General features: G+C 43.6%; 1 protein-coding gene across 3 annotated transcripts in view; it reads left to right on the top strand.

Moving 5' to 3' along the window:
- ppp2r3a (protein phosphatase 2, regulatory subunit B'', alpha) overlaps positions 1 to 23,669 on the top strand; it is a 349,273-nt gene that overhangs the window by 310,734 nt on the left and 14,870 nt on the right. For all 3 annotated transcript variants that reach the window (XM_080185443.1, XM_080185445.1, XM_080185446.1), the window contains 6 exons: positions 1,853 to 1,939; positions 10,182 to 10,338; positions 12,903 to 12,951; positions 16,336 to 16,425; positions 19,761 to 19,936; positions 23,549 to 23,667. In XM_080185443.1, the coding sequence (XP_080041569.1) occupies positions 1,853 to 1,939; positions 10,182 to 10,338; positions 12,903 to 12,951; positions 16,336 to 16,425; positions 19,761 to 19,936; positions 23,549 to 23,667 (678 nt within the window). The remainder of the gene's footprint in view (positions 1 to 1,852; positions 1,940 to 10,181; positions 10,339 to 12,902; positions 12,952 to 16,335; positions 16,426 to 19,760; positions 19,937 to 23,548; positions 23,668 to 23,669) is intronic.

Raw genomic sequence — 23,669 nt, forward strand, 5'->3', positions numbered from 1 at the left:
GTCCAATCGTCTCTCAACCTTCTCTGCTCTAAGGAGAACAACTCCAGCTTTTACAATCTACCCACTTAATTAAAGTCCTTCATCCTTAGAACCATTCTCATAAATCTCTCCCCCACCCTCTCTAAGGTCTTCATGTTCTTATGGTGCTGAGAATTGGACACAATATTCCAGTTGTGGCCAATCTAGTGTTTTACAAAGGTTGATCAGGTGTGTGGACCAGCAAGAGGAAAGAGAAAAGAAGATACATACCAATAATAGGTATGTACAATCAAAGATAAGTACACCAATTGAGCAAAGTGCAGCGTTGATTATCGTTGCACAGAAACTGGGTCACAATATTTGGTAGACTGTGATAACCAAAGTCAATTTTCTTTACCTTTGTTTGGATTATTTTCCATGACATTTTGCTGTCATGTTCGGAATTGGGAAAATCTTTGGTCCTGTCTTGCATATGTTGGTATTTGAAGGTTTATCACACAGGTTTAAGACATATTGTTTAAACTAACATTGTTCCTAAGTAGTCTACCCTTCCAAAATTCTCTGAAGGTTAAAAACTAAACTTCATCCAAGTCCTGCCTTACATAAATAATTTTCCTTTGTTGAGTGCTGCACTCGTTCTGCATTCTGTCTGTGGGTAACTTTCAGCCAGATGACTACGATTGATGAATGCAGTTCATGTTAATGACATTCTGTGGCATCAACTCAAATAGTAACTATTCATGAATAGTCAATGTTGAACTTACTTCCACTTTAACTCCGTCACTACACAGTACCCTTGCTAAAATCACATCCGTGGTGATTTACTTTGGAGGCTTGGCACAGGTGGGGTTGGGATGTGGGGGGGATGTGCAGTGGGGGGAGTTAGCTGACATTTTTTCAGTTTGATTCCTGTAGGTGATGAGAACATTTCTGGATATTGAGTCAAACTCAGCTGGCTTCAATCACATTTCAGTGTGAGCGTAGGTTTAACTGTAGTTTAATAAGTAGTTGGGGTTTGATTTCTTGTGTGCTTTTATTTTGAATTGTTTATTTAATATGTGGTAAAATAGTTTTCCACCTATTGACTACAGATGGAAGTTGCTATTGGCATGCTTCTACTTGCCCCCTTTCAAGAATGCCAACCATAAGGAATTGACCACAGCAGCTTTGGTTGCCAATATCCCATGAACTGACTTCTTCTTTCTCTCCCTTTGTTGTCTTTGTAAAGACAAAACTGACTAAAAGTTGCCTGTTTTACCCAGTGTATTAGTTTTCCCCAAATACTACGGCTGTTCCCCCATGTCCCATAAAATGTAACGAGATTCTCGTTGGTGACACAAAGCACCAACCCCAATAATGGAAGGGTGGGGGCAGAAGGATTTTGAAATCCTGGTGTCAAAAAAAATCAGATTCACATGACTGCCCCCAAAAAAGAAAAGAGCTGACAACAGTAACCACTTTTGTATGCATGAGTAAGTGCTAAGGATTTCCAAATTAACATAACATGTCATGGAAAGAGTGAGAGTGCTCCAAGGTGATCTCTATCATATGACTCTCCTTATTAGGTAGGTAGTTTGTTATTTGTTTCCTTGATGTGTGAATAATGTTAATCCCTTTGTTTGTTAACAAGTCATTGTGAGGTGATTTAAAATAGAATGGTAATTTCTCTTTGGAGGCCAAGTTTATTGAATGACACTTGAGGCTGGCAAGTCTTACATTGTCAGTTTTGTTGGATGTCTGTCTATAAACTGCAGCATGTAACTGTGCTGCCAATTTTCCCTTTCCCTTATCTCCTGGTAATAGGGAGTGTCTGATTTGTATACAGTTCTATAATGAGGGTTATTTATGGTTGTTCTACTGTTTACTTTCATAGGTCATACAGAGAATATTCTACACAGTCAACAGATCCTGGTCTGGCAAGATAACTTTGACAGAGCTGAGGAAGAGCAATTTCTTACAAGTATGTAAATCTTCCAAAAATATGTCAAAATTTATCTCAATGTTTGTCAGACTGGACAATAAGTGGCAGAGTAAATTAATAGTTAAAGATGCAGAATTCTATCAATGTACTTAAGGAATTCATGGTAAAGAAGACTTTCTTCCACAAGATAGCTCCAATAACTTTAACAAATTCTCTAAATTAAACAAGAAATGGTCATTTTACTACACCAGCTCCGATCCTTCCTTTGACTGGGTACAACTGGCCAATCAAGGAACCTACCACATTTATCCAAGTGAATGAGCAATATGATTTCTTAAAAGAAAATATATTCAAGAAGATAAAACCCCAATTGCAATTCCACTATTTCATCCTAATATTATCATTTACTAATTATACTTTGAAAGTGCAATGGTTCCAACAACATATAGTTTTTTTTCCTCCATGTCTAGGTTGTCCTTTTGACCTTCTATCCTATTCGTAACTAGATACATAGGCCATGAAGAAAATGCTCCTCTGTATTAAGTTCCCTTTTGCTACCTCTGAGTGGTTGCAATTAGACATGTTATACAGCACTGTGTTCACAAAGGCACTAGCTGCAGAAATCAGTATTGGACAATCATCTTTACTGTTCATATTAGAGTCATAGAGTTTTACAGCATGGAAACAGGCCCTTCAGCACAACTTGTCCATGCTACCCTTTTTTTTAACCCCAATTGCCCACATTTGGTTAGTCCCAATTGCCCACATTTGGCCCATATCATTCTATACCCGTCTTAACCATGTAACTGTCTTTTTAAAAGACAAAATTGTACCCGCCTCTACCATTGCCTCTGGCAGCTTGTTCCAGACACTCACCACCCTCTGCATGAAAAAGTTGTCCCTCTAAACCCTTTCGTATCTCTCCCCTCTCACCTTAAACTTATGCCCTCTAGTTTTAGATCCCCCTACCTTTGGAAAAAGATATTGCCTATCTAGATGATCTATGCCCCTCGTTATTTTATAGCCTTCTATAAGATCACCTCTAAGCTTCCGAATCTCCAGAGGAAACAGTCCCAGCCTATCTAGCCTCTCCTTATAACTCAAACCATCAAGTCTGGGTAGCATCCTAGAAAATCTTTTCTGCACTCTTTCTAGTTTAATAATATCCTTTCTAAAATAGGCCTTACCAATTTCTTGTGCAACTTCAACAAAATGTCCCAATTCCTGTATTCAATGTTCTGATCAATGAAACCAAGCATGCTGACTGCCTTCTTCACCACTCTGTCCATCTCTGTCCACTTTCAAGGAGCTATGAACCTGTACCCCTAGATCTCTTAGTTCTATAACTCTCCCCAGTGCCCTGCCATCACCTGAATAAGTCCTGCCCTGGTTCAATCGACCAAAATGCATCACCTCACATTTATCTAAATTAAACTCTTATCTGCCATCCGTCAGCCCACTGGCCCAATTGATCAGGATTCCGTTGCAATCCTAGATAACCTTCTTCACTGTCTACTGTGCCATCCACCACAGATGAGAGGCTCACTGGTCTGTAGTTCCGAGGCTTTTCCCTGCAGCCCTTCTAAATAAAGGCACAACATTTGCCACCCTCTAATCTTCAGGCACCTCACTTGTGACTATCGATGATTCAAATATCTCTGCTAGGGGACTCACAATTTCCTCCCTAGCCCCCCACAGTGTCCTGGGACACTTCATCAGTCCCGGGTATTTCTCTACCTTGATGCGCTTTAAGACTTCCAGCACCTCTTTCTCTGTAATATGTACACTCCTCAAGGCATCACTATTTATTTCCCCAAGTTCCCTAACATCCATGCTTTTCTCAACAGTAAATACGGATGAGAAATATTCATTTAGGATCTCACCCATCTCTTGTGGATCCACACGTACATAGATAACCTCGTTGAACTTTAAGAGGTCCCCCTCCCTCCCTAGTTACTCTTTTGCCGTTTATGTATTTGTAAAAGCTCTTTGGGTTCTCCTTTGCATTATCTGCCAAAACAATCCTGTGTCTCCTTTTTGCCCTTTTAATTTCTTTCTTAACTCTACTCCTATAATCTCTATACTCTTCAAGGGAACTATTTGATCCCAGCTGTGTATGCATGTCATGTGAAGAGGAAAAGGATGAGAAGAGAAGGGATAGGACCTATAAAAGGTGAAGGGGCAAAAGTCAGTGTGGAACCGGAAGAAATGGCAGAGGTGCTTAATGAGTACTTTGCCTCGGTATTCATGGTGGAAAGTGATCTGGGAGGTTGTACTACAGGTTTGCGGCAGACTGAAAAGATTGAGTATGTGGATGTTAAGAAAAAGGATGTGTTGGAACTTTTAAATTCTATCAAGATAGATAAGTCGCCGGGACTGAATGGGATGTACCCCAGGTTACTGTGGGAGGTGAGGGAAGTGATTGCAGAGTCCCTGGCGATGATCTTTGCATCGTCGATGGAGACGGGAGAAGTTCCGGAGGATTGGAGGATTGCGGATGTGGTTCCTATTTTCAAGAAAGGGAACAGGGATAGCCCGGGAAATTACTGACCAGTGAGTCTGACCTCAGTGGTTGCTAAGTTGATGGAGAGAATTCTGAGGGACAGGATTTATGAGCATTTAGAGAAGTTTAGCATGATCAGAAATAGTCAGCACGGCTTTGTCAAGGGCAGGTCATGCCTTACGAGCCTAATTGAGTTCTTTGAAAATGTGACTGAACACATTGACGAAGGAAGAGCGGTGGACGTGGTGTACATGGACTTCAGCAAGGCGTTTGATAAGGTCCCCCATGCAAGACTTATTGAGAAGGTGAGAGGGCATGGGATCTAGGGGGCTTTGGCTTTGTGGATCCAGAACTGGCTTGCCTGCAGAAGACAGAGAGTGGTTGTGGATGGGTCTTTTTCTGCATGGAGGTCGGTCACCAGTGGAGTGCCCCAGGGATCTGTTCTAGGACCCTTGCTGTTTGTCATTCTCATAAGTGACCTGGATGAGGAAGTGGAGGGATGGGTTAGTAAGTTCGCTGATGACACGAAGGTCGGTGGTGTTGTGGATAGTCTGGAGGGATGTCAGAAGTTGCAGCGTGACATAGATAGGATGCAAGACTGGGCGGAGAAGTAGCAGATGGACTTCAACGCGGATAAATGTGTAGTGGTCCATTTTGGCAGGACCAATGGGATGCAGGAGTACGATATCAAGGGTAGGAGTCTTAGCTGTGTTGAAGAGCAGAAGGATCTTGGGGTCTGGGTCCATAGGACTCTTAAATTGGCCTCGTAGGTGGAGGATGTAGTCAAGAAGGCGTATGGTGTACTGACCTTCATTAATCGAGGGATTGAGTTTAGAAGTCGGGAGATAATGCTGCAACTTTATAAGACCCTTGTCAGACCCCACTTGGAAGTACTGTGCGCAGTTCTCGTCGCCTCACTACAGGAAGGATGTGGAAGCTATTGAGAGGGTGCAGAGGAGATTTACAAGGATGTTGCCTGGATTGGGAGGCATGCCTTATGAAGATAGGTTGAGGGAGCTAAGTCTCTTCTCCCTGGAGAGACAAAGGTTGAGAGGCGACCTGATAGAGGTTTATAAAATGTTGAGAGGAATAGATAGGGTGGATTCTCGAGGCTATTTCCCAGGGCTGAAATGGTCGCTACGAGAGGACACGGGTTTAAGGTGCTGGGGTGCAAGTACAGAGGAGATGTTAGGGGTAAGTTTTTCACTCAGAGGGTAGTGAGTGAGTGGAATCGGCTGCTGTCGGTGGTGGTAGAGGCGAACTCGCTGGGGTCTTTTAAAAGACTTCTGGATGAGTATATGGGATCTAATGGGATTGGGAGTTACAGATAGTTCTATGGCTTGGTAGGTATAGATGTGATCGGTGCAACTTGTGGGCCGAAGGGCCTGTTTGTGCTGTAGTGTTCTATGTTCTATGTGCTTCCTTCTTTTTCTTGACCAAGGCCTCAATATCCTGAGTCATCCAGCGTTTCTTATTTCTATCAGTTTCGCTCTTCATTCTGAGAAATGTGCTTACCCTGAATCCTGATTAACACACTTTTGAAAGCCTCCCACTTACCAGACATCCTTTTACTTTCCCACAGACTCCCCCAACTAACTGTTGAAAGTTCCTGCCTGATACCATCAAAATTGGCCTTGCTCCAAGTTAGAATTTTAACTTTTGGGCCAGCCTATCATTTCCCAAAGCTATCTTAAAACTAATGGAATTATGGTCACTGGTCCCAAAGTGATCCCTCACTAACACTTCTGTCACCTGCCCTTCCTTATTTCCCAAGAGGAGGTTATATTCGTGTGGGATTATTGAGTTTAAAGACCTTGCAGCAGTCTAACAATTCAAATTCTATTTGAAAACATGCTGGGTGAGATTCTGCAGGAACAGGGCATTTCAGAGCAAGTCCCATTAGTCAGATTTGTTCATCAAGGTATTGGTTTTAAAATGTTTTGCCCCTGAACCTGCTGGACGTACGAGCTGATGACAAGAGGATGAATGATTACTGTAGGCAGAATCTGACCACGGGGAGGTGGCTTTGAAGGCAAGAGGACAGGGATTTTCAGAAACTCTTGCATCAAGGTTCCAGAGGTGGATAGCTAATTATCAACAATTAAGCACTCATTTAATAGCAAATTGGTTATGCTGATGGAATCTTGGTACCAGAGGATGAGTCGCCCACTGAGGCAGATGCCCATCAGATTCCTGGAGACAGTCTCCTGGTGGCAGGTTAGCATACCCACTCTCCGGTCCCCCAGTTTCTCCTACCCTACCCCTTTGCCCATTCCTCTTCCCCTAACCCCTACTGCAGCTCCCCTCACCTTCCCCACTCCCTCTCCAGTTTCCCCTCTCCTGTTCTCTCTACCCGCCTCCATTGATAAGAAGCCTACTAAAACATACTGCAGAAGGTAAGAGCTCAGTGTGTTGGGGGTGATAAATGTGTATACAAATTTATGGCATAGATAGAGAATTGGCTATCTAACAGGAAACAGAGACAGGAAAATGGGTAATTTTCTGGTTGGCAAACTGTAACTAGTGGAGTGCCAAGGGGATCAGTACTGGGGCCTTAACTATTTGTGATATATGTTAATGACTTGGATGAAGGAACGAACTGTAATGTAGCCAAATTTGCTGATGCTACAAAGTAGAGTGCAATTTGTGAGGAAGACACAAAGCGGTGAAGATCACAGTGGGGACTGGAAGAGCAATATGCCCCCACCAACCCGTCCCATCCATCCTGATAGCAAAATCAGCATGAAGTCAACCTGTTCCATACCAGCCGTATCAGCAATCAAGATGCACTGCAGGCGAGCTTAACAAGGGACCCTCTCAGGATAGGAAGTCCCACCCTCAGGAATTGCTGGCCAAATAGGTTGTCCTGCAGCTCCATCAGTCTTGGCAGTGCCAAGGGCATATTAATGGACACTGCTAGGATTGCAACAGGGAAGAAGAAGGAGCGATGGATCCCTGGAAATAGACAAGGCTGGGACTTTGGTTGGGGAGGGTTTGGGCAGGTTAGAAAGGGAACACCCCCCCCTCCTCCCCACCAGAGAGCGATCCGGCCTCTCCCCCCTCCCCTCCCCCCATTAGACAATGATCGGGCCTGCCTCCCTCCTCCACCACCCCACCACCAATCTGAGTCAGAGAGCTGTTGGAAGCTCTGAACTTACCACTTCAGAAGACGGAATGCTCAAAGCAGACCTTTGCCGAGTATGTCTGTTTCGTGCCAAATCTGGACGCGCGAATGCGATGGTAAAGGGGGAAATGCTGGTAAAGTTTGGCAGGCAGCCCATTAATTCAATTTAAATGCGGTTTCTGGCCGATTTGGATCACGGCCATTTTCGGGCCTTGGTAAAGTGGGCATCTGCATGGACGTAGGCATTGATCGGGTTAACGGCCTCACACGTGACACAGAGGATCATGGAACTCTTACAGTGCAGAAAGAGACCATTCAGCCAATCGAGTCTGGCAAAGCATCTTACCTTGGCCTACCTCCCTCTCTATCTCCATAATCCCATGCGTTTATTCCCCTAACCTACACATCTTGGGACACTAAGGGGCAGTTTACCATGGCCAATCCACCTAACCTGCACATCATTGGACTGTGGGAGGAAACCAGAACACCTGGAGGAAACCCATGCAGACACAGGGAGAAAGTGCAAACTCCACACTGACAGTCACCCAAGACTGTAATTGAACCCTTGTCCTAGCACTGTGAGGCAGCAATGCTAACCACTGTACCAGCCAAAAAATTGGGCGACCCACTCCTGTCCCACTGCCAAAAGTTTTCTGGTGTGTGCAGCATATTATCAGGGTTAGTTGGCTTGGTAACAATTGATAACCTACTAAAATATGACAGGTGGTCTGCCAATTTCAGCAGTGGGGTATCGAACAGTTGGCAGGGGGACTGATAGTCAAGAGGAGGGCCAACAGCTGAGCTGAGGCCAAGGGGGAACAGTGATGCCGGGTTAGGTTAGATTTCCCCTGGGGCAGGGTTAGTCCATTGCTAGGGGGAGTCATGTGGAGGGGATTGCCCAATGTGGGGGTATCAGTGGATTTGGAGATTCCTGAGGGCAAGAGTAATTGGTGGGGAGGGGGGTGGTCTCACAGGGCTCAGCATGGATTTGTATAATAGTAGCCCAGAAGCCAGAAGTTGTTTTAATTCTCTAACCTTTTTCTGGATAACCATTGATGTAACACTTTCGGAACTTTCCAAAGTTTGCGATTTGAGTGGCATTTTTGGATGCAGTGCAAGGCAATTGCCCCTTGGATGTTTGCACTTCCACGTAATCCTTACCTGGGAACATTTCCCGACACATCTTTGGAGTGTGCTGTGTACAGTTTTGATCTCCTTAAGGATATACTTGCATTGGAAGCAAGTCAGAAAAGATTCACTAAGCTAATTGCTGGGATTCAGGGCTTGTCTAATGAGGAAAGATTGAGCAGGTTGAATGTGTACCTTTGAAGAAGAATGAGAAATAATCTTACTGAAATGTAAAAGATTCTGAGGGGACTTGACAGGGAAGATGCTGGGAGATTATTTTCTCTCATCGGAGAATTTAGAATAGGTGGAGATTTAATCTGAGAATCACCACACCAAAGGCAGGCAGGCCTTCATAAATAACCTCTTTGTGTATAGTTATTGAACCTGTGCGGTTAGCATCTCTTTGCATCATGAACCAACTGTCCAACTGACTCTCATTGGTTGAAAGAGAGCTTCACCAAATAAAAACTTTTCCTTTTGGTCTTAATGCTTCTTAATGTGTGTCTATTCAGGAAGCCAGTCATTAATTTGAGTTTTTTTTAGTCTTTCATCGGTTGTGGCTTTCATTCACAACGTCAATATTTGTTACCTATCCCGAATTGTCTTTGAACTAAATGGCTTGTTAAGAGTCAACCACATTACTGTGGATCTGGAGTCATATCTAGGCCAAACCAGGTAAGAACATCAGATTTCCTCCCCAAAAGGACATAATGAACTGGATGGGTTTTTATGATTATCAATGATAGCTTCATTAATAAAGGTCAGTGATAGAGAATTGAAGGCAGGTGGCCTGTCTGTCCTTTAAAAATTGGGAAGCAAGAAAAGAAGAAAATAATTTTCATACATATTCACCATATGAGAATAGATTCAGTTGTCTGCCAACACACCCAATAGGGAGAGACGGTGGTGTGCTAGTCATGTCACTAGACTAGTAATCCAGGTGTTCAGACTAAATTTTCTGGGGACGTGGATTCAAAGCCCACCATGGCAGGTGATGGAACTTAAATTTAACCCATTAATAAAAATTTGAATTGAAAACTAGTCTCAATGATGGCAACCATACAACTATCATTAGTTGTCTTAAAAAAACCATCGGGTTCATAATGGCCTTTTGGGAATGAAATCTGCCATTCTTAATCGGTCTGGCCTACATGTGACTCCAGCAATGTGGAGTCCAGCAATGAACTGGTCTCTAAAATGGCCATTCAGTTCAAAAGCAATTAGGAAAGGACAACAAATGCCAGCCTTGCCGGCAATGCTCGCATGCCATGAAAGAATAAAATCATCCCAGACTAAAAAGTAGTGCAAAACCTCCATGTTGTCCAGCAATACTTGACGGGGAACAGTGTCTTTTGAGTGTATGACATATAAATTCGAGCAGGTCTAGAGGCTTTAGGGCTACCCTTAACCTGACAAAATCCTACAATGGTTGAAGTAATGAATGGTGTAATATCCCATGATGTGTCTGTTAATAACGGATGTTTCTGCTCCTTTCTAACACCTCATCACTCTTTGATTTTCCTTAGACCCTCGTTCTCCTGGAGGAAGAGGATGATATAAACCAAATTACAGACTACTTCTCCTATGAGCATTTCTATGTTATTTACTGTAAGTTCTGGGAACTAGACACTGACCATGACCTCTTCATTGACCAGAAGGACTTGGCCAGACACAATGACCATGGTGAGTAACTTTACAAATTTCACATCAGTGTGTCTTAAGCGATGTACACTTTAATTTCCCAATAATAACATTATGTTTGCTTATGAAGACTTTAATTTATTGATTCAATTGTTGCAGCCTCCATTATATTTCCAATCCTTCTCTCTGCTCCAAGTATGGAGACAATGAGTTATACTCAAAAGAAGTCTCTTCCTCAATTCAACCACCTTCCTTCCCCATCAGCCCCATTTGAAGCTTTACTCACCGCATCTAGGGTTTTCTTCCAGCCCATTCCTGTAAACAATGGCCCTCAGGGTTGTGAGCTTTTCTTGCAGCTTTGTTGGTTGGGATCCGGCTCCCTTCTCCCCGACCCCGCTCCCTGCTCCCCCCTCGCTCCCCTTGATCTTCCTCCTGCCTTCCATTGTTCATCTTCTTCATCCACTTCCTGCCTCTCTGGCTGCCAGTGTGAGCCCTCACCCTACCCTTGACCCTCCCCTGCCCCTCCACTGCCAGGACCTTTGAACCAGTTAGCTGACGGTGAGCAGATGAATCAGCTGCAACCCACCAGGAGGGGAGATTTCTTTGCACAATTTGGGAGGTTCCAAGTGCAGAGGCTGGCACCATTCTGGTCAGTGAGACAAGCACCATCAGAGCTGCCTGACACCCCAAAATGGGAGAATTCCTCCCATTATTTCTCATTCCCAGTTTTATTGCATTTGAATTTTAACAAGAAGCAGTTAATCGAGCAATCTATAGTTACAGGGGCGATGCTCCCAAAAGTGCTGAACTGGCAAGAAAACTGGTCCAAATCCCGACAGTGGTTTCAGTTCAACTTCAGACTCGAACCTCCCCACTCTGTGCACTGCAGAATTCACAATCATGAATGTCATTAAAAACCTGCGGGGGGGAGGGCCTATTCACACTGGAGGCTGACAGTTCTGGAATTCTGCACATGCGCAGTGTCCCGATCTGTCAGTCTCCCAATTGCTGGCCAACCCGGGGCCCCCTCAGTGCTGCCACTTCAGCCCTCACCATTGGCCCGATGGTGGCCCCGACGAGCATCCGTGGGCCAGCCCCAACCACCCTTCTGTCCAGGAGTGCCCCGATGTCCAACCCCTTGCACCCAGCACTGACGATCCACCCCCTGATCGCTGGCCTCCCTCCAGCCTTGACCGTTCCTATCTGCAGACTGGCAGCGGGACCCAGCCATCCCCACCGATCATACTCTAGGACTTGCCCACAATATTCCTCACCCGCTTGGCACTCTGCCCAATGCCTGCTCAGCAGTGCCAAGGTGCCCCCAGGCATGGGCGCTTCCCCTTCAGCAGTGCCAGGGGCACAGGCTGGCACTGCCAGGATGCCCATGCGTAGGGGGCACAAACCCACCCCCCAGCTGTCTGACTCATTGAGGATCCCCGATTGCACCCCCCCCCCTTCATTCCGGCAGGGATTCCTACTAGTGCCCTGAATGTGGAGAGCCACCATAAACCCTGCCGGAGTGAAATACTCCTGGTGGATGGGAGATGCTATCGGGCCTGGCAAATTCTGTGCCAAGTCTAATAATCACATTTAAAATACATTTTAAAAAGATTAAAATCACTTACCTCCCTTCCCATCAGTTTCCAGTCCCAACTGTGCCTGATCTCCAACAATGGGAAAGGTTCCCGATGTATGCGCGAATCCCACGAAGCGGCCAACATCTGATTCTCCCATGCCAACATGCCAAAAAATGTGCACGTCAGGATGGGAGAATCACCCCCTACAGTTCTGATTCATAGGCTGTCTCACATAAATCTCACATTGAATCTTGATGTTGCCACATAAAGATTAACAGTTTGGACTCATTTCATTTTGTCTTTCAGCAGAGCTGTACTGTGAACATTTTGCCCAAATATTGCAAGCGTTCTTGCCTTCTCTTCTTTCTTCTTTGTTATCAGGTGCTACCTGAATAGACTAGACAGATTTTCCGGCAGCTTTCTATCAATTTTCTTCTTTTATCCAATAATTTTTTTTAATTATTCTTTTTAATTATTACGCTACAATGTTCGATGCGATGTGATACAAGGACTGAAGAGTGTCTCACTAAGATAAAAATAAAACCTTGTTATATAATGTCCTATCAGATTGCTATCATGGATGGGTTTACATCACAAATGTATATGGGCCAGGGTTTTCCAGTTCTGCCGAAGGTGACCCCTCCCATGTGGTCCATGGCAGCACAGCCAACAAGCAACAGAACTGGCCATTGACTACAGCGGGACTGGAAGATCATGCCCGCAGTCAATGGCAAGCCGTCTCTGCCACCGGAGAACCCGACGTGATGGGTGAGGGTGTTAGATCCCACATGGTCCCTTTCTTGTATCTGGATAAGATTTGTAATACAGATGTGAATATTTTGTAGCCTTCCTCTTCCAACTCCCAATGCCCAACTAACCACAGGGTAGTGTTCAATGGCAGAAGTGATGCAAAGCTTTTCAATCCCTCAGTCTGGGCAATCACCCTCAGCATTTAATATCCATCTTCACTTTCAGAGTCAAGTTTGGTATATCAGGTGTTCTACTTTTGCTTTATATTTTTTTCCACAGCCATTTCAAATAGAATTATTGAAAGGATATTCTCTGGAGCAGTCACAAGGTACGTCAAACATTTTCACTTTTTATAACTGAAAGTGTTTCCTATAAAATTGATTTAGACATGTCAGGGATGAAACAATACTTTAGGTATTACGTACTGATACAGGCCATGATTTTCCAGGCCTTTGGATGCAAATCCATTATGGCCACAAAGTCTCACAAGAGGGCCATACTGGGATTTACAGTACGTATGGATGCCATTCAGCCCATCAAGTTTGTACTAACCACAATCCCACAAAGACCTTACTCCTGTAATCCCACACATTTACCCTGCTAATCCCCCCTACACCAGGATCAATTTGCACCAGAGATCCTAGAATGAGATCTTCTCTGTCCCCCACTGGCAACGTCATCGTTCATGCCCACCGTTACCTTCAATCTGTTTGGATTTAACTCCGTACCATCCAGTAATGTCAGATGTTCCCCCATCCACCCAATCACCACCCCCCTCCCCCCGCCCCCTGCCAGCTGGAATGACATCACACCGGTGGGAAAGACTACTGCCGGCAAGACCACACTGGGGATGCAGAGGCCAGTGTATCCCCCAAGTGATCAGGAACATGGCTGGCACCAAATTGGTACTGCCAGGTTGAAACTGCCAGGGAACTGGGCCAGGTATAAGGTGATGATGAATGGAAGATTGCCGGTGATAATGGGTTGGGGTTAAAGACTGCTGGCGATAACAGATGGAGAGGGGGGGGAGCGGGGGGTGCATTGAGGTTGGGGAGATTGCCGGTGATACTGGATTTGGTGGGAGAGAGATTGCTGGCAATAATTGCTGGAGGGGCTTGATTGTCCCAATGTCGGTTGCAGGTGCTGGTGGGAGAGGAGGGAGGGGGTGAGATGGGAGGGGGTGGCAAAGTGGGGGGATGGGAGAAAGGGGGAACAGTGGGAGGTGGTGGTGCATGAACGGGCCTGTCTCTTAATTTTCACGTTAGGAAGGATGCTGTGAAGCCACCTGGCCTGTGTCATTAGGCCTTGCTTTCAAGAATGACAGCAGAAAACACACCCCCCCCCCACCCGCCTTTTCTTTGATAAAAATTTGGGGAAAAAACCTGGCTGTTTTTCTGGGGAGAAACACATCAGTTTCAATATAACGTGACACTTCACCATTTTTTGGGAAAATTTCACCCAAGATTGACATACTTGTAGGAAACTTCTCTCTCTATGAAGGCAAACAGTAATACTTTATTTACCTAAGGAAGGGAATGCTCATAAGAACATAAGAAATAGGAGCAGGAGTAGGCCATCCAGCCCTTCGAGCCTGCCCCGCCATTCAATAAGATCATGGCTGATCTGTCGCTGCTCAGTTCCACTTTCCCGCTTTCTCCCCATAACCCTTAATCCCCTCTCTTATCAAAAACCCATCAACCCGCGTCTTAAAAATATTTAGCGAGGCAGCCTCCACCACTTCAATGGGCAGAGAATTCCAGAGATTCACCACCCTTTGAGTGAAGAAGTTCCTCCTCAACTCCGTTCTAAACCGCCCCCCTTTTATCTTGAGGCTGTGCCCCCTAGTCCTACTTCTTTTTTGAGTGGGAAGAGTCTCTCCACCTCTATCCTATCCATCCCATTCATCATCTTATACGTCTCAATGAGATCTCCCCTCATTCTTCTAAACTCTAACGAGTACAAGCCCAGTTTATTCAGCCTCTCCTCATAGCTCAACCCCCTCAACTCTGGTATCAGCCTAGTAAACCTCCTCTGCACTCCCTCCAAGGCCAAAATATCTTTGCGCAGGTGCGGCGCCCAAAACTGCACACAGTACTCCAGCTGCGGCCTCACCAATGCCCTATACAGCTGCAGCAAGACCTCCCTACTTTTATATTCAATCCCCCTCGCTATGAAGGCCAGCATCCCATTTGCCTTCCTGACCACCTGCTGCACCTGCAAGCTGGGTTTTTGCGACTCATGCACAAGGACCCCGAGGTCCCTCTGCACCGTCGCCTGCTGCAGTTTTTCGCCCCGTAAGTAATAGTCCTTCCTACCATTCTTCCTACCAAAGTGGACCACCTCACACTTGCCAACATTAAATTCCATTTGCCATTTCCTGGCCCATTCGCCCAGCCTATCTAGATCCTTCTGTAGACTCTCCACACCCTCCGCACAATTCGCCGTTCCCCCAATCTTGGTGTCATCAGCAAATTTCGACACTCTACACTCGGTTCCCTCCTCCAGATCATCTATATAAATGGTACAAAGCTGAGGCCCCAGCACCGACCCCTGGGGCACTCCACTAGTCACCATCCGCCAATCCGAATAGCACCCGTTGACCCCCACTCTCTGCCTCCTATTTGACAACCAATCCTCTATCCACGCTAACACCCTACCCCCAACTCCATGTCCCTCGACCTTCTGCAATAACCTCTTGAGACATTGCAACAAAAGTTCACCGGACTGAATTCTCAGATGAGGGGTTTGTCCGATGAGAGAGATTGAGGTAGACTGGTACTATATTCCCTGAAATTTAGAAGAATGAGAAGTCATTCTCATTAATGGATATAAACTCATAAAGGGTATGATAGAATAAATGCAGAGAGGAAGCTTCCCCGGCGGAGCTTCTAGAACTAGGAGGTCAGTCTCAAAATAAGTGGTTGATCTTTTAGGACAGAGATGGAATGAAATTTCTTCACTCAAAAGGTTGTAAATTTTTGGAATTCTCGACCCCACAGAGTTGTCCTATCGTTAAACATATTCGAGACTGAGATTGATAGTTTTTGTTTGGATCCAACAGGAATTAAGGGATGTGGGTATAATGAGGAAGGTGAAACTCTGGTAATAGCTCAGTCATCGTGTAGAATGGCATGACTGGGGGTCTGAATGGCCTACTTATGCTCCTATTTCTTATGCGCTTATTTCAACAGAGGCATTAACGCATTTAAAATAATAGAAAAAGAATTTCCACACAAATACATTTAGAATATATACTCTAACCTCACATAATGCAATTTCATCACTTTACGTGAGGGCTTTAAGAAATAAAGGCTCAGTGCGTGTTGAGCAGGGGGGTTTCTGTGTGCTAGGTGCAACCCTGACATCATTGTTACAGTGACAAAGGAAATCAAATCATACCATTGTGTCCCACTTACAGTAGTGGGCTTCGTCACTGCTCCAGTTACAAATAGAAATGAGAAATGTTGATGACACAGAAGGAGGCCTAATTTGTCTGGCAGTCACTATGTTCACACAAGACAGTGATACATCTCTGGCCACAGCCACCATTAGGACAGTGCATGCGAGGCTGCTGGCTAGTGATGAAACATGGCCTTCAATTGGCTTTGCACTGGAGAACATTCGTTCAGCCCATCTGGCATGTGTAATTTGTAAAAGAATTTGGAAAACACTTTCTGCTCTGATCTGGTAAATGCAAAACTTCCATTTTCAGGGGCAACTGTGTGCAGAAAGAAGGTCGGATGAGCTATGCTGATTTTGTCTGGTTTTTGCTTTCCGAAGAAGATAAGAAGAATCCCACCAGGTAATTTTTCTAATGAGATTATGAATGGTAGTTCCACTTCCTCAATACATAGCCCATGAACCCCCTATTCCCCAGCATAATCTAAATACCCCTGTCAACACTAAACAGCTGCAACCCTGCAAAACCCACTCTTCCTTCTTCTAGATCTGTCTTCACCTTACACCAGGTGAGAGGACAGGTGAGCTGTATGTAGCTGGATCCTGTTGTAATGCCCCACTGCTTGGCTCTTTTGTCAGTTTTCCCTTTCTATACAGCATCTCCCCAACACTGTGCTAAAATTGAGTACTCATTAAGAGAAATTTGTGTGCAAACCAGTGAGTCACCATCCTTTGTGAAATATGAATTAAATTGGAATTTAATATTAGCAGAAACATCAAAGAGTACCATTCTCTCTTTCTTTATTCTTTCTCAAAATGGGCGAGGATTTAATTGTCCTTCCCTATTTCCCCAATTTGAGAGATCTGAGTGGTTTAACAGATTTATTCATTAAGATCTTAAATCCCTAGGAAGCAGCAGTAAAGAAGATGCATAGCATGCCATATTATACTGTTAATTCAGTTGAGGACAAGTCAGAAGATATCGCTCCAAAACTGTACAGTGCCATGGTCAAAATGCAGCTTGAGTACTATCACCAACACAGTGGAGAAACATTCAATCCGAGGCAATGCAGAGAAAAACCACTACAATCGTAGGGCCACAATTTTTCCCACTATCAACCAAAGAAATGCAGTTAGCTGCTGATTGGAATTTTCCAAGTTGGGGCGTCTGGGAGGTAGGAAGCTGGTAGAGAGCGAGAACAAGGAGAAAAGTGAGAAGGGAAGGTTTAACTATCGGGAAAATGTACACTGAAACACTTTCATTGAAGTCTCCCCTTAAGTGCCTGATTAATGGCCTATGTAGGAGAAAATTTCATCAGGGTAGCAGGTATAGCAGTGTTTGTCATCAATAGATTGAAGGGTCCAGTCCAACTATCAAAACAAAATTATACAAACAGTTGGCAAAAGTTTCTACAAATATATAAAACAAAAAAGAGTTGCTGAGATAAATATTGGTCCTTTAGAGGATGAGAAGGGGGATTTAATAATGGGAAATAAGGAAATAGTCAAGGCATTGAACAGGTATTTTGTGTTGGTCTTCACAGTGGAAGACACAAATAATGTGTCAAAAATTGACGATAAGAAGGCTATGGCAGGGGAGGACCTAGGAACGATTATTATCACTAAAGAAGTAGTGTTGAGTAAGTTAATGGGGCTAAAGGTAGACAAGTCTCCTGGCCCTGATGGAATGCATCCCAGGGTACTAAAATAGATGGCGGGGGAAATAGCAAATGCACTCATGATAATTTACCAAAATTTGCTGGACTCTGGGGCAGTTCCGGCATATTGCAAAACAGCAAATGTGACGTCACTATTTAAAAAAGGAGGTAGACAAAAGGCAGGTGCGAGAGATGAGACTTCCAAGTTAATAGTGGGAAAGAATAAATGGCTGAGACACTAAATCAATATTTTGCCTCAGTTTTCATGGCGGAAGACACAAGCACCATCCCAACGTTACAGAAAATGCAGAGGTTATAGAAAGGGAGAAACTTAGAACTATCAACACTACAGAAAAAGTACCGAGCCAGCTATTGGGATTGAAGATAAGCAAGCCTCCAAGACCTTGATGGCCTACATCCTAGGGTCTTAAAGGATGTGGTGCAGGAAATAGTGGATCCATTGACTACAGTATTCCAAAATTCCATATTCCAAGGAAGTTAATTTGATAAATTATCTATTTTGATAGGAAAAATACAAAGGCAAATTAAATGGAGAGAAACTTCAGTGCAGAAGGATCTGGGTGTCCTCATGCATGAATCACTGAGAGCTAGTATGCAGGTACAGCAGGTAACAAGGAAGGCAAATGGAATCTTGTCATTTATTGCTCAAGGAATAGAATATAAAAGTAGTGAAGTGTTGCTGCAACTGTACAAAGCATAAGTGAGAGCACACTTAGAATATTGTGTACAGTTTTAGCCCCCAGTTTTGAGGAGGGATGTAGTTGCATTAGAGGCAGTTTAGAGGAGGTTCACTAGATTGGTGCTTGAGATGATGGGTTTGTCTTACGAACAGAGATTGGGCAGTTTAGGCCTATACTCCTTGGAGTTTAGAGGAATGAAAGGAAATCTGATTGAGGTGTACAAGATGATAAAAGGGATTGACAAAGTAGACGTGGAGCAGATGATCCCTTTTGTATGGAAATCTGGAACAAGAAGCCATCGTTTAGGAAAGGGGTGGCAGATTTTAAACAGAGATAAGGAGAAATTACTTTACTCAAAGGGCCATAGGCCTGTGGAATTCACTACCCTAGAATGTAGTGGATGTCAAGACATTGAGTAAATTTAAGGAAAAGGTGGACGGATTTTTAATTAGTAAAGGTATGAGGGCTATGCTGAACAGGCAGGAAAGCGGAGATGAAGCTGAGATGAGATCAGCCATGATCATATTAAATAGCAGTGCTGGCTCGAGGAGCTAAATTGCCTACTCCTGCTCCAAGTTCTTATGATTTGTATGATTTAAAATGATTTTCTAAAGAAACAAATGCAATGTGAGAAACAAAATTCATACACCGAGTGGTTAGGGTCTGGAATGCACTGCCTGGCAGTGCATGAGGACATTAGGCGATTACTTCAATAGAAATGATGTGCATCATAACGATCCTATGACACACTCCCTGTTATTGGAGGTAAGAATTAATTGCTGCAGTAGGAATCTTTTTGGCAGAATTCAAGGTTCTTGTTCTGCAGTGACAAGCCATTTATGATTCTGTTTTTAATTTTGAAAGCTTTATACACGAGATTATATCGGTAAAGTGCAGTGCCTTTTAATAATTTACCTACCAGCCTGTGAACATAGGTGATTTCTGGCTTTTTAAAAATAAGACTCAGGTTGCTTTAAAAGATTCTGTCAAGTAATAAATGAGGATTGCACTATAAGTGCCCTTTGTTAACAGGAAATGAAATGGGGTGATTTATAATGTTATTCTAGGTCACCCAGGGGTCATGGGCATCTTAGCCTTACATCTAGTTATTCATTTTCTAAAAAACTACAGACTAGTACAAAATAGACAAAAGCAGTTTCAGTGATTTTGTGAGAGGTGGTGGCCAAAGAAAATTAAGGTTTACCAAAGATTAAACCAGCTTGACTTGTCATCAATGCAACCTGCTTTCCTTGCTTTGAATGTGACTGTGATTCACATAAAGGCAAAGATATTTTTTGTTAATTGCCAGTAATTTATCCTTTTTCATGTATTTTGTGGATAGTAATTGTAAAGTAATAAGCATTTGGTCTTTTTTTCAGCATGGAGTACTGGTTTCGGGCCATGGACATTGATGGGGATGGTGTCGTCTCTATGTACGAGCTAGAGTACTTCTATGAAGAACAATGTGAACGCATGGAGGGAATGGGCATTGAGCCATTGCCATTCCATGACCTCCTCTGTCAGCTGCTGGATTTAGTGAAGCCAGAATGTGAAGGTAAATAAATATAGTAACACAATCCAGCAGTGGCTCCCCAATCCAGTTCGTACAGCAAGAGAGCAAGGAAGCTAATGGTCAAAAATCATGGATTGTGGGTACACAATTTTGAAGATGTGCCCTCTATTGATATCTGCCTACACTTGTAATGCAGGAAATCAGAATCATCTCTTATGAGAATAGGCAGAACTAACCTGGAAATGGCTGTGAACAATTAGCACCCTGCATCACATTCCTTACTGGCTGCTATTTTAAAATTTGGCACCCTTGTATCACACTCCTCTCTGCTATTTTAGAATATAGCACCCTCTTATCACACCTCTCTCTCTGCTATTTAAAAATAAACAGATACTGCCTTTGCTAAAATAACAGAGATTAGAATTTGCTAAAAATATGTCAAGCATTTGAAGATATTATCTCTCATATTGATTTTTGGGCTCAGTTTCTATTATTAAACAACCTAAACGTTAGCTTGTTGGAGGGGGCGTCAGATTATCTTATAGCAGATAAATATGGTACTGATTTGCTTTTTATTTTTACAAAGCCTATATTACTCTTTCAAGCTGTCAAGAGCATTCAGCTCCTGGGATAATGAGCCTGCTCTCAAAGCAATGTTTTAACAACAGGTCATTGATAACCAGAAAACATATGCTGTGAAGATTCAATACCTCATGCATGTGGAACCATTTGTCTTAATTTCCCCACCTCCTCCAGGGTTAGCACTTGCTGTTTAAAACGTAAAGTAAAAGTTTATTTATTAGTCACAAGTCATTAACACTGCAATGAAGTTACTGTGAAATTCCCCTAGTCGCCACAGCATGGAGCCTGTTCGGGTCAATGTACCTAATCAGTATGTCTTTCAGACTGTGGGAAGAAACCGGAGCACCCGGAGGAAACCCATGCAGACACAGGGAGAACACCCAAATTCCACACAGACAGTGACTCAAGCCAGGAATCAAACCCAGGTCCCTGGCATTGTCAAGCAGCATTGCTAACCACTGTGCTATCGTGCCACCTGCAATACTGCTTCTTTGAGGCAAAGAAAGATGGTCAGCACTTGTGCGAGTAAATCTCATGAGTCAACAATTTACAGAGAGATGGAGGGAAGATTAATTACTTTTTTGTTTGTATTCGAGATGTGGACAATACTGGCATAGGCATAGTCTGGATTAGGGTCACATTTACACCAGACTGAATCACAATTTCCTTTCTCTCAAGGATATTTGTGATTCAGTTGAATTCTGACAGTAAATCTTTTTAATTAATAGATTTATTGAATTAATTTTCACAAATTACTTCAATGGGATTTGAAGCTACAACCATTTGGGTTATTCCATTAATATAACCTATCAATGGATGGTGTGAAAATAAGGAAGAAATTGTCTTTAGCACAGACTGCAAATGTATCATTGATCACACTTTTTAGAACCCCATTCACAACAGAATCAGTAGCAAAAACTGCTTGCAAAATTATGGGTCTGGTCTGTGGTTATGATCTGAAATTGTTAAAATGAGTGTTGAGTCCAGACCTGGAAATTGCCTAATTGAAACTTGAGATGCTGTTCTTCAAGTTTATGTTGAGTTTCATTGAAACGGTGAAAGATCTGAGGACAGGATATGAGCGGAGTGGAGAACTAAACTGGTAGGCAGTCAGAAGCTCAGGTTTATGTTTGCAAACTGAACAGATATGTTCAGCAAAGTGTCACTCAATCTGAATTTGGTCTCTCCAGTGTAAAGGAGACCAGATTATGAGGAGCCAATACAGGATGCTAAACTGAAAGAAGTCACTGTTTCATTTGGTAGGAGTTTGGGCCCTGGATTTGGGGAGTGGTGAAGCAAGAGAGGCAGATGTTGTATTTCTTGTGTTTGCGCTGTAAGGTGCCATGGGAATGGGTAGTAATTTAGGAGTGGACCAACCTGCTATGGAGGGATCATTTCCTTCAGCACATTGGGAGGGGATGATAATGTGTTTGGTGGTAGAAATAACAGAGGATAACCTTTAGAATATGGAAGCTGCTGGGTTGAAATATGAGGACAAGGGAATCTTGGAGAGAGGGCAAAGGATGAATGCATAAGTGCTGGAATGGACACATTGAGGGCCCTGTCAACCACAGTGGCAGGGAGCTTTCAGCTGAGGAAAGAGGAAGATGCATGAGAAATTCTGGTGTGGAAGAACTATGAGGAGAGGCTGAATAAACTAGGCTTGTACTCGTTAGAGTTTAGAAGAATGAGGGGAGATCTCATTGAGACGTATAAGATGTTGAATGGGATGGATAGGATAGAGGTGGAGAGGCTCTTCCTGCTCAGAAAGGACAGTAGGACGAGAGGGCATAGCCTCAGGATAAAGGAGGGGGCGGTTTAGAACGGAGTTGAGGAGGAACTTCTTCACTCAAAGGGTGGTGAATCTCTGGAATTCTCTGCCCATTGAAGTGGTGGAGGCTGCCTCGCTCAATATTTTTAAGACGCGGGTTGATAGGTTTTTGATAGGCAAGGGGATTAAGGGTTATGGGGAGAGGGCGGGAATGTGGAAATGATCCACGACAGATCAGCCATGATCTTATTGAATGGCGGGGCAGGCTCGAGGGGCTAGATGGCCTACTCCTGCTCCTATTTCTTATGTTCTTATGTTAAGATGGCATCTTCAAAACAGATGCAACAGAGAAGGAGAAATTGGGACAATGGAATAGAGTTCTTGAAGGAAGAAGGGTAAAAGGAAGTGGAGTCAAGGCAACTGTGGGATTCAATGGGTTTACAGTGAATATTGTTCAATAGTCTATTGCCAGAAATTTAGACCGAGAAGCTGAGGAAGGGAAGTTAACCATGAGAAGGCGGAAATTGGAAGCAAAGTTAATTAAGTTATTTAGTTCAGAATAAGAGCAGAAAACAGCTGAAACAACGGCCAGAATTCTCCAGCCATTGGGATTCTCCAGTCCCACCGACAGCGCATCCCCGCCTGCGGGTCACCAGTGTGATGTCAGTGGGAGTTCTCATTGATAGTGGAGGTAAAGAGAATTCCACTACTAGAAAACAATGCGTCACTTCCCACCAGCAGGAAACATACAGCTGGGAGGTGGAAGAATCTCACCAAATGAGTCTACTAAAAAATTCCTGCTTGTCAGTAGGTTCAATGACAATGTTAGGGTTCAACATGAGAAAATTGGAATGCTCCAAGAAGTTAGCTTTGAGCCAGTGAGGGAAGCAGAGACATTGAGTCAGCTGATGTTGTGCTTTACATGAAAAATCAACATAGCCCCTACTCCTGATCACCATCCAAAGATCAGCAATGTTGGAGGTGTATATATGGACATTGGATGAGGCCAAGATCAAGCTCGGCTGTGATATCTACCTTAGTTCAATAGCGTACTGACATCTTTTGTCAAAGTTTACAAATGAAAAAGGACAATCTTCTGCTGAATCCTCCCACTATCACACCCAAATACACACACAGCAAATTCATTTTTTTCAGAGAACCTGATTTGTTGACAAATTTTTGAACAACAGGTTAAAATAGACAGGACCAAGTTGGGACAGTGACAATTTGCCAGTGAAATGAAATTTATAATTTTAGTTCTAGCCTTCATCATCTATTTTTATTACTGTTCTTCATTCCAGGTAAAATAACCATGCGGGATCTAAAGAGATGTAGAATGGCTCATATTTTCTATGACACCTGCTTCAACTTAGAGAAGTACCTGGACCACGAGCAGAGGGATCCATTTGCTGTACAAAAGGT

This window comes from Carcharhinus amblyrhynchos, chromosome 3, assembly GCF_965287045.1.
Source record: "Carcharhinus amblyrhynchos chromosome 3, sCarAmb.v2.hapA, whole genome shotgun sequence".
NCBI lineage: Eukaryota > Metazoa > Chordata > Chondrichthyes > Carcharhiniformes > Carcharhinidae > Carcharhinus > Carcharhinus amblyrhynchos.